This window comes from Ptiloglossa arizonensis, chromosome 13 (assembly GCF_051014685.1).
Source record: "Ptiloglossa arizonensis isolate GNS036 chromosome 13, iyPtiAriz1_principal, whole genome shotgun sequence".
Classification (NCBI taxonomy): Eukaryota; Metazoa; Arthropoda; class Insecta; order Hymenoptera; family Colletidae; genus Ptiloglossa; species Ptiloglossa arizonensis.
The window spans coordinates 12,470,038-12,486,432 of record NC_135060.1 but is presented as its reverse complement, the minus strand read 5'-3'; the positions used below and the strand labels follow the sequence as shown (position 1 = coordinate 12,486,432).

At 37.8% G+C, this 16,395-nt stretch overlaps 1 protein-coding gene and 1 long non-coding RNA gene across 3 annotated transcripts in view; one reads left to right on the top strand and one right to left on the bottom strand.

Moving 5' to 3' along the window:
- Nucleotides 1-10,697, bottom strand: part of LOC143153577 (dual specificity calcium/calmodulin-dependent 3',5'-cyclic nucleotide phosphodiesterase 1) — a 258,363-nt gene extending 247,666 nt beyond the window's left edge. Inside the window, exons 1-3 of one of the 2 annotated variants that reach the window (XM_076324957.1) lie at nt 10,572-10,680; nt 8,213-8,425; nt 7,915-8,081 (exon numbers count right to left, since the gene is read on the bottom strand). In XM_076324957.1, the coding sequence (XP_076181072.1) occupies nt 7,915-7,939 (25 nt within the window). In that variant the 5' untranslated portion in view covers nt 7,940-8,081; nt 8,213-8,425; nt 10,572-10,680. Of the gene's footprint in view, nt 1-7,914; nt 8,082-8,212; nt 8,426-10,571 lie in introns of both variants that reach the window. The other variant, XM_076324958.1, reaches the window with a different exon arrangement.
- The window catches only part of LOC143153578 (uncharacterized), an 88,853-nt gene that overhangs the window by 52,622 nt on the left and 19,836 nt on the right, over nt 1-16,395 (top strand). The gene's annotated exons all lie outside the window — the stretch shown is intronic.

Below are 16,395 nucleotides of genomic sequence, written 5' to 3'. Positions count from 1 at the left end.
CATCTCTGCCAACAGTACGTGATCCAGAATCGTTTCGTAATATCATCTAACCTGGAGATTCTCTATAACGCTACCTACCTAGAAATCCAGCTAATATTAAGTGATCTACGAATCTATTAGGGCACTGTGTTATTTACGAATTGTCCCTAGACGTGACTCGCAATTCGATTACAACGATACGTGTTCTGCTTCCGTTGTAAATCGATCAAAATACATATAGTGGCGCTCCGTATATAGACACCAGTACGAGAAAACGACTTTTAGAACGTATAAAATTGGCTCGTATTGCTGTACAGCAATTGTGCTCCACTGGATTGAAATATCGAATCTACGAGTGCTATCTATTGCATCTATTGCCCTAATTTCGTTCATTAAAGTACCGTAATTCCAAAACGAAGAATCATTTCGTCAGAAACAGTTGTGAAACTCAAAAATTGCTACAAATCGAATATAAGGTCGAATGAATAATAATAGGTTGCTCGATAAGTTCTCTCGTTCGATGAGAAATAGAGCTATTAGGTTCGTCGTTTTATTTTTCTAAAGTTTGATGAACGTGTGCGAAGTTTCGTGTAGATCCGTCGACTCGTTCGTACATTTACAGATGTTTAAAGTTGAAGTGTCATAATGTTCTTTTTTACAATGGAAAAAACAACGAAGCTTATCGAACAACCTAGTATATTTGTATAAACCTTTTTCTAATAACATCTACCATTGAATCCTAACACGAAGAGTGTCTCGCCAGTAAAGAAACGTTCTATCTGTATAAATATATACATATTCTGTTCAAAAGTTACATATTACGCTCAGGTTTTCAAAATGATGAAAAATTTGTATACAAATCTACCTTGAACGATCGATCGGCTGAAAATCGTTCTAAAAAGAGGCAAATGATTTTATCTTTCTTGATGATTAGACAAATTTGACGTGTCGGTCGGAGTAACGATCCAAAGAAAAATGCTTGATTTTAGCGAGGCGAAAAAAGCCGCGATAATGGCTTCGTTAAGTGCCGGTGAGATTAATTGAAATATATGGAAAAATGCCCAACACGTAACCCTATAATTTTCCCGAGAAATTTTGGAACGCGTTTAAAAACTCGTAAAGTCTCGTTATTTCGTTCTGTAGTTTCTTGTCCCGTCGTGCAATATTTATCCCGTAAATGAACGGCTTCGCGCTGAATCGACCGTGTTCGAAAACTGAATAACGTTTAGGCGCCAAATTGAAGTGGCATTTATTTTCATTTCTCACGCGATCGAAGGAAAGCTCGCTTAACGTGCAATGTCGTTTTTGTTTCCTCGAATTTTCTCTCGTAGCAAAGAGAACGTGAAATTTCTAAGATCGTATGTCGTTCGAACGACTTACTTTCGCAAGAAGCCCAAACTACTGGCATCAAACCAGTGTAGTGGTAGACAAAGAACCCCTATTATGAGACAGGCAACAGGAGACAGCTGAAATTGAGTGGGAGGATTAATTAAATGTCAAGGGAGGATATATCACCGGAATCTTAGCCCGTGTTCGCTCATATTTGCGACGAATTGCTCGCTTTCGACATAATACTTAGGGTCAATTTATTCTGTGACGTATTATATCCGCTTTTCGTTGCGAGTCTTAACAGACAATAATCGTATTCCACTCGGTAATATTGGAATATAAATATTCCAATTGTCTTTTGAACAGTCCAGGGTCCATCCATTTGCTTCTGATCAGAGATCTTTCCCGAGAGGAGAGAAAAATTACTCCAATTTAGCTGACACGTATTAATCTATCCGCCTTACTCACAGCCCAGGAGATTCCACTTGGTCGGAGCTTCTTTTATACCGAGCTTTACAGTAATATGGATGCTGTCCAAAAACATAATTATATCCCTACTTTTATTACAACAAAACCGGAAGCTCGTACGCTAATAAAATGTACGAATATTTTTGCACGATCCTTTTACTTCTAACGTGTACAAGGATACCAGGGAAGATAATTAAGTCCGTGCTTATGAGTTACATTTGCATTCCATTTTTATTTCATTGCGTATTCATCTTGTGCCCGTTTCAATTCGTTCATTTATGCTTGTCTTTAATAACAAGACTCGCATTTCATTTTCCTTACGATCTATAATTTTGTACTTATAACAGCCATAAAAATATTTCTCTCGCGCCACGAAAGACATTTATAAATAAACATCTCGTCGTGCATTTTCTACGGAAAAGAAATAATATTTATTTCAATTCGCTGCTCTACGATACTTAATTATTTCTTCCGACAAAATGTACAAATGTACAAATGTACAAAGGTGTACAGATCCTTGGCTAAATATTTTTATAAAAGTAATACTAGTTTACGTTCCGTTCAACAATCGAACAAGCTTGCCACTCCATTTAATAGATAAAACTTCTCCAACTTTGGTAATAATAGCAACAGAAACGTTCAGCAGCTCAGAAAAGAGAGAAGTTCGTAACAAGTAGACGAGAAGACGAGCATTCCAATTCGAGCACATAGAGTGCGTATCTCTTCCCTTTCTGAAGGGTGACGATAAATTAGTTCCAAGGGAAGAACTCTGTTCTGGAGTGTCCGAACAGAAATACCAGAAGTCTATGAATTTTCATCGGTTTGGCTTAACGCGGAGAATCCGTAACCTGTGGAGACAATCGAATTGGTGGATAAAGGCGTCTTAACTTCGGCTCGAAATAAAATGGAAGTGAACTGAATTAATCGAGTGCGCCGTACTGTCGATCTTGCGATTCGAGGTTAAACGAAACGACATCATTCATTAAGAATTCATGTGAAACGAGGATTCGATTCCTTCTTGCATTACAGTACTTGACTTTATTTATTTATTGCACCAGAGTTGCTTGTAATGTCAAACGTAGGATCGTGTAAAACATATATATACTATTGTTCGCGTATCATAAATATACATTCACGGTGCAAAAATAAAGTTCAAGTTAACCTCAAATTCGGTCAGAAGAAACTTAAGTGGTCGCTGAAAACCAATGAATGATAACCACCGCCATTTTATTTCGTTGCTCCGCCCACACGGAGAAGTGAGTGGAACTCAAACGACTTCGATCCGACTATATCGCAGACAAACGTCAAAAGAAATAATGATAACAATAAAGAATAATATAAGAAGAAATATGCGACTATTGATTAAAAACAGCGAAAAGGATATAACGAAAATCGAGAGAAAGTCAACGCTATCGCATAAACTATTTGAAATCTAACAAATTTTCATTAAGATCGCATCTAGATCAATGCACATTCGTTCGAAAACTATTTGATCGATGTGTGAACGATTTAATGTATCGTATCTGATGTGTAAACTATTTTCTATTTTTAGTAAATGTAAAAGTTAAGTGTCAAGAATCCGCGATCTCTATTGTTCGTATACCGTAAAACTTTCGATTCATAAAATATCCAACGTCGCTTCATGGGCAATTCCAGCGCAGAAAAATAATAAAATTCGTCTAACCATTTCTTCGATCCGACTTCGTTCCCGAGTTACAGTCGTCTCTATATTGCACGGGTCATTCGTTCATCTTCTACCGTGCTGTTAAAAATTTTCATCACGTATGTCATTTCGATTGATACGATTCATAGATCATTTGGACAGTATCTACGAATAGTCAGCAATATCGACAATAAACATTAAGTCGATTGCAAATAATTGAACGTAATCGTTTATGTTGATTCAATGTGGGGTAACACTTATTTAAATGTTTATACGAGCGAAAGAAATGTTTACACGAGCTTTCGTGTTATTAAGTTAGTTTGATAGTGAAAAATTTGTACGTTTGTTGAACGTAAGAAATTTGAGCAATTGTAGAAATAAAACGCGTTGAAAATTTCAACCGTGAGAGTGAAAGTAAAATTTTTGATACAGTTCAACGTTGGTACGTTCGCGATCACAGATTGAATATGTGAACAGCTGAGTTATACGTCCTTGATTGAATCGGAGAATTGATTTTCTAACGTTGCAGTGGATTCAGCACGTAGATGCAATGAGTTAAACTCTTAGTCTAATGAATTGGACTTGGGCTATTAAATCCTGGGTCGATGGGACAAACTTGTTATTATGCCGAAATTAATGTCAGAGAGGAAATTTCTGTCCAAGTACAGTTCAGAAATGCTACTCGCGTCTGATTCTGTTGTTATTATTCTAATCACATAACACACCTTGTTAATTGAACTTTTTACATTTTTAAATGATTCTTCCCGATAAATATCATTTATTATCCATCCGTTGTATTGTTTGCGGTTGAGAATAAAAAATCATACAGTAAGATACAAGTTATAGAAAACATCATAAAATTTCATATCGTTGAATCTCTACCAATTTCTTACCTCGTGCATCATGGGTGTATCAAAATATTGGTTACTTCGATAAAAAAGACGACAATCGTGTCCTGAGTAACGTGCAAATGATTCAAACATTCGACTTCCAATTCATCGATAAATAAAAAATAATCGACCAGTTTATGGAAACAAAATAACAATCACTCGTAGGATATTTTGCACCATAGAATCTGGGGTCAACGGTTAAGTTCCCGTTTCACTGAATTAGAACTCCTAAGTAACTAGCCAAAGGTTTCATCGATGTCTAGGTAAGTGCGTTGGAAGATCGAGAAATGTATACTCGTGGGAAGGGTTTCTCTCGCAACACACAAGAAACGAAATGGGATTTTAACTGGAATAAATCGTAAGCCTTGAATTTATTACACCAGAAGAAACGAAACATCTGATTGTGAGAGCATTGTCGTTCTACGATACCGGACCATGGCGTAAGATAGTAATTTTCTATCAGCGGTGTTATTTCTCGCGCGAGTGGAACATTGTTCGAAACTTGAGAAACTCGTTCGGTATAAATTTCGATTAGAATCGAAATCCTTATTGTTCGACCGCATCGCCATTTTACGAGACCATACGATTGAAAAGTTTGATGGCAAAGTCAAGAATAGTTTCTGCAACTCGAGGAAACGAAATCGAGTTACGCGTGTCAGGTATAGTACGAGATCGGTCGCTTTCATACCATTTCTTTCAATGTTATGCAAACTGAGCGTTGATCAATATAACAAATGCGATAAATCTTGCAAAACACTATCCTGTGTCCAATGAAGTATGTACTTCTTATACAATAATGCCTATTCTTCTTGTACTTTGATTGCATACAAACGATTCCCAGTTTTGTGCAAAAGTTTTCGTTATAGTTACGAAAATGTCTCAATGGAAAGAGTGGCCTAACGCGTCCTCATTATCTAAATAGTATCTCTTCGATTTCTTTCTTGTTACCCAATGTATGATATTTAATCATTATTATTGTATGTTAAATTTTTTTATATACTTTGCAATAAATTTAAATATCTTAAGAACCGAGCTAGAGTTTCCAATATTAATGCGCGCCAATATTTCTACTAAATATAAAAAGAAGATAATATATCTTAAGAGGCGTTGATTTGTATTTTTTAGTTTATGTAGCTTTCGAATAAATGAAAACTTAATGCGCCGGAATTTCAGGCGTATTTTCAGAGTTTTATGCACAATTGTTGGAATTAAATTTTTCTCTTAATTCGTTACTTTGAACGCGCGTTTGCAAATTATGATCATTATACGATACCGGTACCCCATTACTATGTTAGAAAATCTCGTCCTTTTAAAAAAAAAAAAAACTCGCTGTTTAAAACTTTTGAAACCTCATATGAGATCTCACGCTGTTTCGGAATATTCTCACAAAGCTATATTGCGATTCCACGGATGGAATTTCGTAATTTCCGTGGAACAATTAAAATCTTCTCTCGTACAATTTGATTTGCGACATATTATTCGTGCGAAAGCCTCAGAAAACGTAATATTTTTAATGCTGAGAACTCTGGTTAACGAGAATGTAATGGTCAGCGTTTTATGCGTTTCATTGTAAACAGTAATTTAATATTACCAAAAGTTTTATACAGTACCTTCTTCGTATTGGAATCAATATATTCCAACAAAGGCTCGCAACTCCAATCATCGTCTATAGAACTAATTATTATTTGTTTCGTTTCAAACATCGTGCGACCTTGTACATTATTGTGCCGTATATAATTGCATTCGTCTTTTGTTATCCAAAAGAATATCAACAAACGAATAGAGCGTTCTGCTTTAAAAGAAAGAAAAAGAAATGACCGTGAAATGACTTTGAAGGAAAAAATTTAAATACGATATTTATTTTGTCAAATTCTGTATGAAAAATAATAAAAGAACTTTTCTCTATTATTGCTTCATAGAATTAGTGATTTGTATGTTGCTTCAGAGGGTACTATATCTTGAAACACTCGGTATAATGTAGAGTACGCTTCGATTATTCGGTAGCCTTACTACAGGCTAAGTGCAAACAATTATTGGAGAAGATATAACGTAAACTTGTATGATATGCAGCATACATTTCGGAGTATCTTACCGTTACTTAAGATTATAATTATGAGCTTGTTATGCCGGTACTGAGTGTAACTGTATTAGGTATCCATAGAACTGCTTTACGATATATTTATTTATAAATAAAATAACGAACGAAAAGACATGTCATTTACAAATTTGAAAGTAGGTTAATTCTTATGTTCGATTCAGATCTATCTATTGAAGAATCAATATTTCGTTTACCGAACAAATAATTTTGTCTCGTCGCATAAACACACATTATTGCGATGACTTCTACTTGTGTATAACAATTGACGAATAGAGAGAAATAAATCACTCGAGCTACTATTATTTTTGTGTATACGAAATGTTCTTTCCTTAAGATGTAACAATTTTTCAGGGCATAAAATATTTAATCGAAATAACTTCCATTCGATTTTGTACACTTTTCCTGACGAATCACCAGCTTTATTCTTTCAACTGAATAAAAACCCGGAGTTACGAAGGCTGAAAGCATCTCGAACGTCAATGCTTGCAACCTTCTCTGCTCTTCCTTTTGGATCAATTTTCAATTACATATTTCCAGCTTTGAATTTCGAAAACCAATGTTGGAGGGTTCTCGTGTTAACGTAACCTTCTTCAAATATTAAATTTACGCGTTCGGTAAAGAAAAACCTTTCGAACGTCACGATTATTCGTAAAATATAAAATATTCAATAACAAAGTAGGAAACACTGTAAAAAATTAATTCATCTTGGAAGAAACTCCTTTCCTACTGTGTAATAACTAACGCTCAAATTTTCTTGAAATTTAAACTTGAAGAAACGACGTTACATATGGGTAAGATTAATTTACAAATCCAAGTATACGAGAGCCATTTTCTCAAATACTCTATACCTCCAAATTCTTCAACCTTTTACAGATTACCCTGAATATTATTAACGTTAGATTAATTGCGATTACAGAACTCTACAAATTATTATTACTCCGTAATAATATATTACTCTGTAACGTTACATCAGTACCATATTCTAATTAAAGAAATAACACTGATCTTTGAAAACAAACATCTATAATCCTGTTAAGTATTCGAGAAGGTAAACAGATATATTACTCGAGCTTCTTGAAGTACGAAAACACTTCTCAAAATTAATTCCTCATTAATGTTATTTCGTTTCTCAAAAATCACACGAACAAATTATTCCACAAACAAGAATTAATAAATACACGAAGTAAGCAATAAGTGGTTGAATCTGGAGAGCTACGAAATATCTCCATAGAAAATCATGGTCGTATCTCGCAAAACCTCCTCGTTGAACTTTCTGATGTAGACTTCTTAAATGATTCTTATGTTTCCGATCGTTTACAACGCATAAGTTGTGTCGATATCGATTATCGAGGTTCTACGCGCTCTAAGAACCGTATCGTCAATTCCAAAGCATCGCGGTTAACTTCCGCTACATCGAACAAAGTGTCCCACAGTATTCGTGAAACACAAACGTTAAAAAACAACGACGAAACGGAAATACCTCTTACCTTGCGCATGCCTGTCCTTGTCCATTTCTCTCTGATGCGGCTGAGAGTCGACGTGTCTCGGATCACTGCATCACGAAACTTTCCAACTTCGATCGAACTCTGATCTCGCACGTTTGGACTCGCACGAATTATTTCCAAACGTTGTGCGCATCTGTCGTAGGAACGGGCTATCGGGGAGATGTGTGAATTTTACGTGTTTACCAGGGGAATAGAGATATAGAGAGATATAGAGAGATATAGAGAGATATAGAGAGATAGAGATAGATAGAGAGATAGAGAGATAGAGAGAGAAAGAGACCTGTACGTGAAAAAAGGAGGCAGGCGACGACACCTTTGACAAGCAGCGCAGAAAATGATGCAGATCAGCCGGCGCACATCCTATGTGCTATGGTATTTATATCTAATCAAATTAATCGACCGAGGCGACCGTTAACAACGGCCGGTACGGGGATTTTTATCATTGGAATCCTGCTGCTCCAGACACGAATAGGATTCGTGATATCGGCTTCGTCTGATCAACAAAAATTATGTTAATTAGTCGGTGCACTATCGAGAAAGATCAGCCGGATGAAAGGAAGCAATCGTCGCAGGATCGGCAGCTCTCCATACGTATCTGCAAAGATTAGCATTTATTTATACAAACGATACTCCGTCCACGTTTATCGCAAAACCGTCGACGGCTACATCTGATCAATCGGGGAAGAATGATAGCAGTTAGTGTCAGAAAATGGAGAACAATTTCACTCTATTCCCTCTATTCCCCCGTCTTCCATGGGAACACTTTCACCGGGCTGAAAGTGAGAATTAAATCGAAGAGTTCGGTCTCTTCTTTCCTCGCCATTAAAGGTCTTCAACGACTGAACAGGCGGACCGATGCATACTCTCAACGAATTATTCGACAACGTTAACATTGACAACCCTTGAATACTCTTCCACCCTCGTTAAACTTTCTCTCGAGAGTGCAATTACGTCGTACTATTGAATCGTCGCGAGCGTTTTCATTTCGAATGAAAAATACCATTAATCGTCTAATCGTTCGACAGACATATTTCGAGGAAAGAGTAAAAAAAAATTGGTGAAAAAGTAAAACAGTTTTATCGCATATTGTCTTATACCTCAAGTATACCCGGCACGAACGCGTAATCGATTTCGAACTTTTTTTCATTACACTTTGAAATTCCAAAATGTCTACCGATAGACGCAGAATTCCTCTCGCGTTCACAACGATAGTGTCCGCGATAAATGTTAAAATTTCATACGAAAGAGTTAAATTCCATATGAACTTATCCTCCAGCGTAACACGAGTAGAATAAAATGAGTAGAACAATGAGAGAGGCGTTCGAATGCTTCTATGTTGCTAGTTGATAATAACAAACTGAAAGAAGAAAAGAACTCCGGACGAAGAGGTGGATCTGTATCCGTAAATGTTGCCACGGAAGCATTACGTTGGAAGCTCTCGATTCTTTTTGCGCGTTAAAACGCGCGAAGCTTCTGGTAAACTGAAAAAGAAGCACGTGCACCGCGTTAATGGATGAGCAGATTTCAGCAGATTTTCGGTGTCTCTTGTACGTCTCTTTGTCTAAGAAAACTTCGTGGCCGCGAGAACAAAGGAAGAACTTGATACGTTGAAAGACAGATTAAAAGCGGTGTGGCGTGAAGTAGAACCGACCGGGCTAGAAAATCACGATCTAATTAAGAGAAGGAAACGAAATTACTTCCGGAACTCTTATAGTCCTCTTCGAAGCACTGTCACGGAAGAGACAATTCTCACTTACAGAAAGAAAAAGATGGTTGCAAGTTTTCCAGCTTTATTTCCTTTTTCTCTCCTCGAAGTGTCCAAGGACTTGTTCAGACTCCGTAAGAACAGGGAGTACTTCTCCGTCGAATGTTTGGTTTTACGAGGCTTCGTTAGAAACGCTTCGTTGAAAACAAAGTGACGACTCTGGACAATGACGACCGATCGTTCCAACGATCAAAGTACAAAGTTTTGTATTTCGTCGCGATAAAATAGAACCGAAGCGAAGAGTAAAATTCATCGGTGGAGTAAAGGGATGTACGAAACTCAACTGCACCGATTCGGTGGTACCGATAGATAAGATTTACCATCCTGATGAAATCCTAGCACAACAGGGAGAAAAACAGAACGGTGAAAAAGACAATAAAAGTCCACCTTCTAGCGTAGCCATAATCCGTTTCTCGACACCACAACCATTAAAGAGACACAGGACGATAACGAGAAGAAACAAGCGACCGGATGAAAGAGACCACTGTGTGAGAAACGAAACTGTCCCCCATTTTACTTTCACGAAAGACGACACCATTGAAACAAAGCTTCAGAATCGTCGAACGCGTGCACGAGCGTCGATCCGATTCTCGACGAGAATTTCGTAAATCAATTCCCGATGCAACGATCAAAGTGTACGAGTACGAGTTCGCGCGGTATGGATAACAATGAGGGGGGAGTGTAGCTGTTAGGGAAGATCGCAACCTCGTCGAGCGTACAACGGTGGAAGTGATTCAAGGGTACAGTTGTCGGCGGCACGTGTACGTGTAAAAAGGATTTGAAGATCTCTCGACAGAAGGAGAGAGAAAGACGGATAACCGGGGACAGAGAGAGAGAGAAAGAGAGAGAGAGAGAGTGAGAGAACGGGGGTAACCTGGAGATTGGGCGGTTCACGGGGGTGCGCGGGAAAATTCGATTGGTCCGCGTTGGATTCGCGCGCTGTAGTCTCGCGTGGGCGGGAGAAAGTGTACTCCGCGGGCAAGATGCAGCTCGACGGAATGACAGTGGCCTACTGAGGGGCCGACGCGCGGAATGGAACGCGGCTGAAGCGCGAAGTACCCGCGAAAATCGGACGTGCGCGCGCAACGCGCGCCGCCGGCACTCCGATTCACGATGACCGTCTCTAAAGCCACGTTCACAATGCGATGCGGATGTTTACGATCCAGGTGAATTCAAACGATCTCGCAGATCACTTTCCTCGAGCGGAAACTTTCGAGAGCGTCGTGTCGGCCAGAAAAAAACAAGGAGAGAAAATGTAACGCCACCGCATCGATCTGTGAGTACACTTGAAAGAAACACATAGAATTTAGAAAAACGTTAGACGCTACAATCCAACCGTAGAATCTACTAAAACGAGAATCGATGGAAAATGGTTGTAACGTCCAAGTAGAACATGATACTGGTAGACTAAATTTGACATATGTGTACTTTGATGAATTTACTGTATTAATTTACGAATATGAGCGCAACTCTGGTAACCGATTTTTACCACGAATAAATGTGCTGTACATTGTTGCAATAATTACATCGGAAGAGTTCACCCTGATCGAAATAGTTCGAGTTCAGTGTCTTAAGAGCTCGGGTATACTATATTGTATCGAGTCCAACGTTCGATAGAAATTTTCGTACGTTAATTAGGTACTGTGTGTGCTCCAGCGTTGCTTGTATTCGGATCACCGTCTACTTTGCGTAGAAATATAATCTTCCAGTTGTTTTCAACAATGTACAGGACAGTTGCGATAAAGTTACAGAAGCCTCGAATAAAATCAAATGAAAGTCAACTAGCCTGGACCGTTGTCACGCGCGTAACACGTTGTAAAGTCGTTCTCGAGTTTAGATGGAAAACCAACCACCTGCTGTGTCCACGCCTCGATTCTGTCCTAGCTCGACGAGGGAAACTTGAAACAATGCTCTAATCTGGCCTTGGATTCGAATTACGATGCACGGAATTACAGTAGACGACAACCGTTCCTTACTTGGAGCCGATTTACCAGCGACTCGATTGAAATTTCCACTATCGATGAAAATCGGATTGCCTGATGCGTTTCATGGAAACGACTTCCGTCGGAACTGCAATTAAAAATAAACGTTTTTACACTCTCGGTGGCTGCGTTCCAACGCACAGCCAATTCGAGACAAGTGGATTGACCGGATTGTCCCCAGAATTGAATTGCTTTATAAATGGATTTTTGGTTTCGTTTCGTGGCAGCTGATCGTGTACAGAGTGCTTTTGTCATAAATTCAGCTGCATTTTACGAGACGACTGACAAGAGTTGAACGTAAAGATTGTACAAGAGATATTATATACGATGGTTTTCCTTCCAGGCTGAATGCTTTATAAACGCTCGAGTAACCTTATATTACGGTACAAAAACTTTCTTTTATAATTATAGTATCTTTTTATATCGTAAGTATGCGAAAAATGTCCGTAACGTGAATATTCGACATTTCGTTAAAAATTAACGAAGTACGTTTGTGTGAACATTTTTTCCTTAAAGTTATCTATTTTAGTTTGAATCTATCTCTTCAATTGATACACGTATGCCTATACAATTGACAAAACGATTATCCGAAACCCAACGACATCCTACTCGTAGTTTCCAGCAACAAATCGAATAAAACTAATCCCCAGAAATATATGTCTGCAGTTTCTATCAACATTCCAAAAATATACGATGACCCACAAATTCGTTCACATATTCAGAATCGCATTATCTTCTGTACCTACTCGTGTGCCATTCGCACTTTCGAGCCTTGGTCTGCAAATTAATCTCTTAATCGTCTCGTTGTCTCATAATATAACAACTCACGTTTATTATTTCTTTATCTCTACAAGAATATACGTAAATACGATACCATTCGTATTGTAACGGTACCTAACAAGAAAAATGAAATTTTTTAGCATAACTGAAACCATAGTCAAAACCAAGAATCCCCAAGAAACTTCTGAAAAGTTTTCAAATCAAATCTTCGCTTCGGTAACAACGATTTTCAATTCTTAGTTACTTCGAAAGAACTTGAACTCGTTAGATTGAAAACGTACCAACCGCAACGTAGTAGATCTGCAAAGTATGGTAGCCTAAGTGATTGGGAAATTTTTAAAGGTACCATATATTTGGAAAATTTCGGGGTTCCGAAAGATCTCGAGTGTATCGATATTTGTAAGTGTATTGAGAATCCCTTGGACGTCAGTGGTCTCCAAGCTCTCTAAGTCCTGAGAGACCCTGATGTCTCGTGAGTCTCAGAGATCCAAACTCGATCCTATCGTATATTCCATGACATCAGAATTGTCCTTATTACATCACACGTCTTCGATGTCTCTCGAGTCGAGGCTTATCCAAATCGAATCTCGTGAGTTTGAGATTATCCATACCACGTTTCACAAAATCAGGGATTGTTGCATCGATCAAATTGTGTTTATTAAATTTGATATATTTATAATAGTTTCGATTCTTGTATAGTTTGTATCATATTGATGACAATCAATATCGATATTGAAAGTTTCGCAGAATTAATAATCGATAAGAAATAGCTCAGGTACCTTTCGATTCTTTCCAGTGATTACCTTGGTACCAAATTGCTGAATTGATACATATTCGTATCGATCTCGTCACCAGAAATTTGTAACATTTCTTCTTATTATTTTCCATTTGCCAATTATTCGACAAAAATAATCATATCGGTGTAAAAGTGAAATATTAACTTCCATACTTCTACTTGTTTCGCTTCATCGATTCTCTGAACTTCACGCGGTGAAAGGGACTTTTCTATAATCGATACTAATCGATGAAAAGGGCTTTATATATTCACACATCAATGGTGTTTGAAGGGCAAGTATTTTTTTCATACTTTAAAATCATGTCAATGTTACTACCATTGAAGTAAAAGGAATACATTTGAAACAATTTTTTAAATCATTTTTACGTAATATTGTCAATCGATGAAATAAAGTACAATTTCGTTTATTCGTCGCACGTTTGTCATCAACGGTATCCACAGTTTATTGCTTGAACAAAAATAAAATGTATCAATAGATGCCCCCAAGGAAAAGTTTATTACGTGCTCGTTAGAAAGTTGTAGTCCGTGTTCAAACCCCGAGGTAAAAAGGTTGAACGTAAACATCATTATTGAAATAATGCTTACGACGATACAATATGACAGCTACCATTCTGAATTCAAATATAGTATGCAATTATTAAAAAAATTTCTACGAATTTTCTCTAAATATTTATAACAGTTCTCTACAGAAGTTCTATGTTTTCCTCGATCGATAATGATTTTTTTCACTAAAGATCATACGTGATTGAATTTGTATTTTTGTCAGCTACAAAAAAATTGCTACAGTAATAGAAATATTTCATTACGACTGAAACGACATTGATGACTTTGAAGTCTCGAAGAAAATGACCTTCGAAACAGAAGGTAGAAAATAAAGCTCTTCCGAAACGAATAATTCCTTCCTTACGTGTTCGTATCCTTAAGAGCAGTAAAAAGGATATTAAGGCGATTAAGATAGACGAAACACTCTCTATTTAGTTATCCGCTTTAAAATTTAAAACTTCCGAGTCACTGCAGCCCCGAATAAGCAACATCTTAACAGTATCTTATCTCTTTGGATAAAAGTCACGTTAAAAGTTCCTCTCAAATTTACTCCGTTATCAGTGTTTTCTAAACATTTCAAAAATCGCTAAAAGACTTTGAGAACCGGATCTCGAACGTAGGATTGCCTAGACTGCAAACAATTGCCCAATTAATTTTATTGGATTTACATAGAGCGATTTGCACGTTGAAAGCTTTTTAATGAAATTTAGCTGTACAAAATTTCTTGTCGTTTTCGAATTTTTTAAACTCGTGTTATTTGCACGCAGCCTTGAAACGTTAAATTTTTCATGATTCGCAATTACCCGGTCTTGCGCGAAACACGCTAAAAATATGTCACACTCATATGACGCAGCTTGCTTGTATTTCGATACACTCTGCCGTCGTATCAACTTTTATAGCACCGACACAACTATTCTGAAGAACGAGCTTGAACCGGTTTCGAACCTTTTCCAATAACCGGCGCCTCACTCTTTTTTAAAAATGTACCAAGGACTTTCTACCATGGATAATAAAAGACGCTGAAAAAAGTTTACAAGATGTTGCTATACGCCACAATGTAACGACAGACTAAAGGAATGTATAATAAATCGAAGATGCTGTACAAGCTTGAACAAATACAATCGCCGGAAGATGAATTAAAAATCGATATCTATGAAATATTTATCGGCTGGCCTGCATACTTTCAGCGATAACTAGTTTCCTGTATAAGTCAGCGCATAACTTATTTTGCATCGAAGACTAAATAATAAAATAAATCCCTGAGAACACAAAATAATCTCGTTAAATGATCCTGTTCGCCTTTAAAGGAATTTCAGATCAATTTATGGCATGTATAATGGAGGAAGATAGAAACTGTAATTAAAAAGGCAGTAACTCTATCACAGCGTTATTAAGTATCATACCATCACTATTTACAATACCTCGCTTCAAATTTTCGACTTTTAAGACGAAAATGCCGTGAGAGTAAATTTCTATTATTTTAAAATTATGATCTCTGAGAAAGCATTTCGAGAAAATACGATTCAATTCATAGGTAATTACCCTGAATAGAAGAACGATGAAAAATAAATCTACGATGGAAAAATTGGCCCAGTAGAGCACGAAATTTTTCATTTTCAAGTCCATTACCTTTTACTTACCAATCCGTCCGAACTATTATCAATTTGAATCGAACGTAATTAACCTGAAAACAAGTGTACCGAGTACCGTGCTTTGCCAGAAAAATATCTCGTCAATAAAAGAGCTTGACCCAGCGTAACGAGAATTATCTAATCGAAAATTTTATTGAAATCCAAACAAGGGGCGTGAGCGTCGAGTTACATTGTTATAATAAAATACACGTGAAAGAAGATCTCCTACGATAACGCGGGGTACGCCAACTTTTTCGATGGTTGAATCAACTCGACTTAAACTAAGTTCTTGGGGCACGGTACCTGGGAACGTATGTATTCAAAGAGGCGAGGATGTATCGCTTTCTATTTCCACGTCGAAGGTCGGTGGCATTATAAAATTATATTATAAAGTCGACTCGATCGACTCTTCGTGAATTTTAGTTGCAAAACCTCCAACATTGATTACCATTTGTTGCAATTTCCTTGAAGAAGCGACCGATTCCGTGAATAAGAACCCATGCGCCGTACTTGGTTGCGAACTCACACCTCTTCGACGAAGAGATTGACCCGATACGTAACGCGAATTTTCTAATCGACATAATATTCCGAGGCCACGGCCGCCCGCCACCCCCAACGAACGGCTACCCCGAGAAATGTATTTCGCTGCGACGAAGATTCCTGAACGTCAGAAGCGACCCCGGTGGCAAAGGAACAGAGAGAGGGTGCCATCCGTGGGCCCTAGATATTAATACGCGCACGACGCCGGTTCACTTTGTCGAGCAGTGGCGTGTAAGATCGGCTCTCTGCCACGGGTACACCCTCTGACACATGTACACAAACACACAGACACGCGCACACATATATACGTGAACACACCTACGACACTTTGTCCCTGTTGCAAGGTGAAATGCTAACTAAAGGGGATGTTTTAATGGCAACGATAATAATATGCCGCGATGCCGATGGTTATTCCTAGACACGACG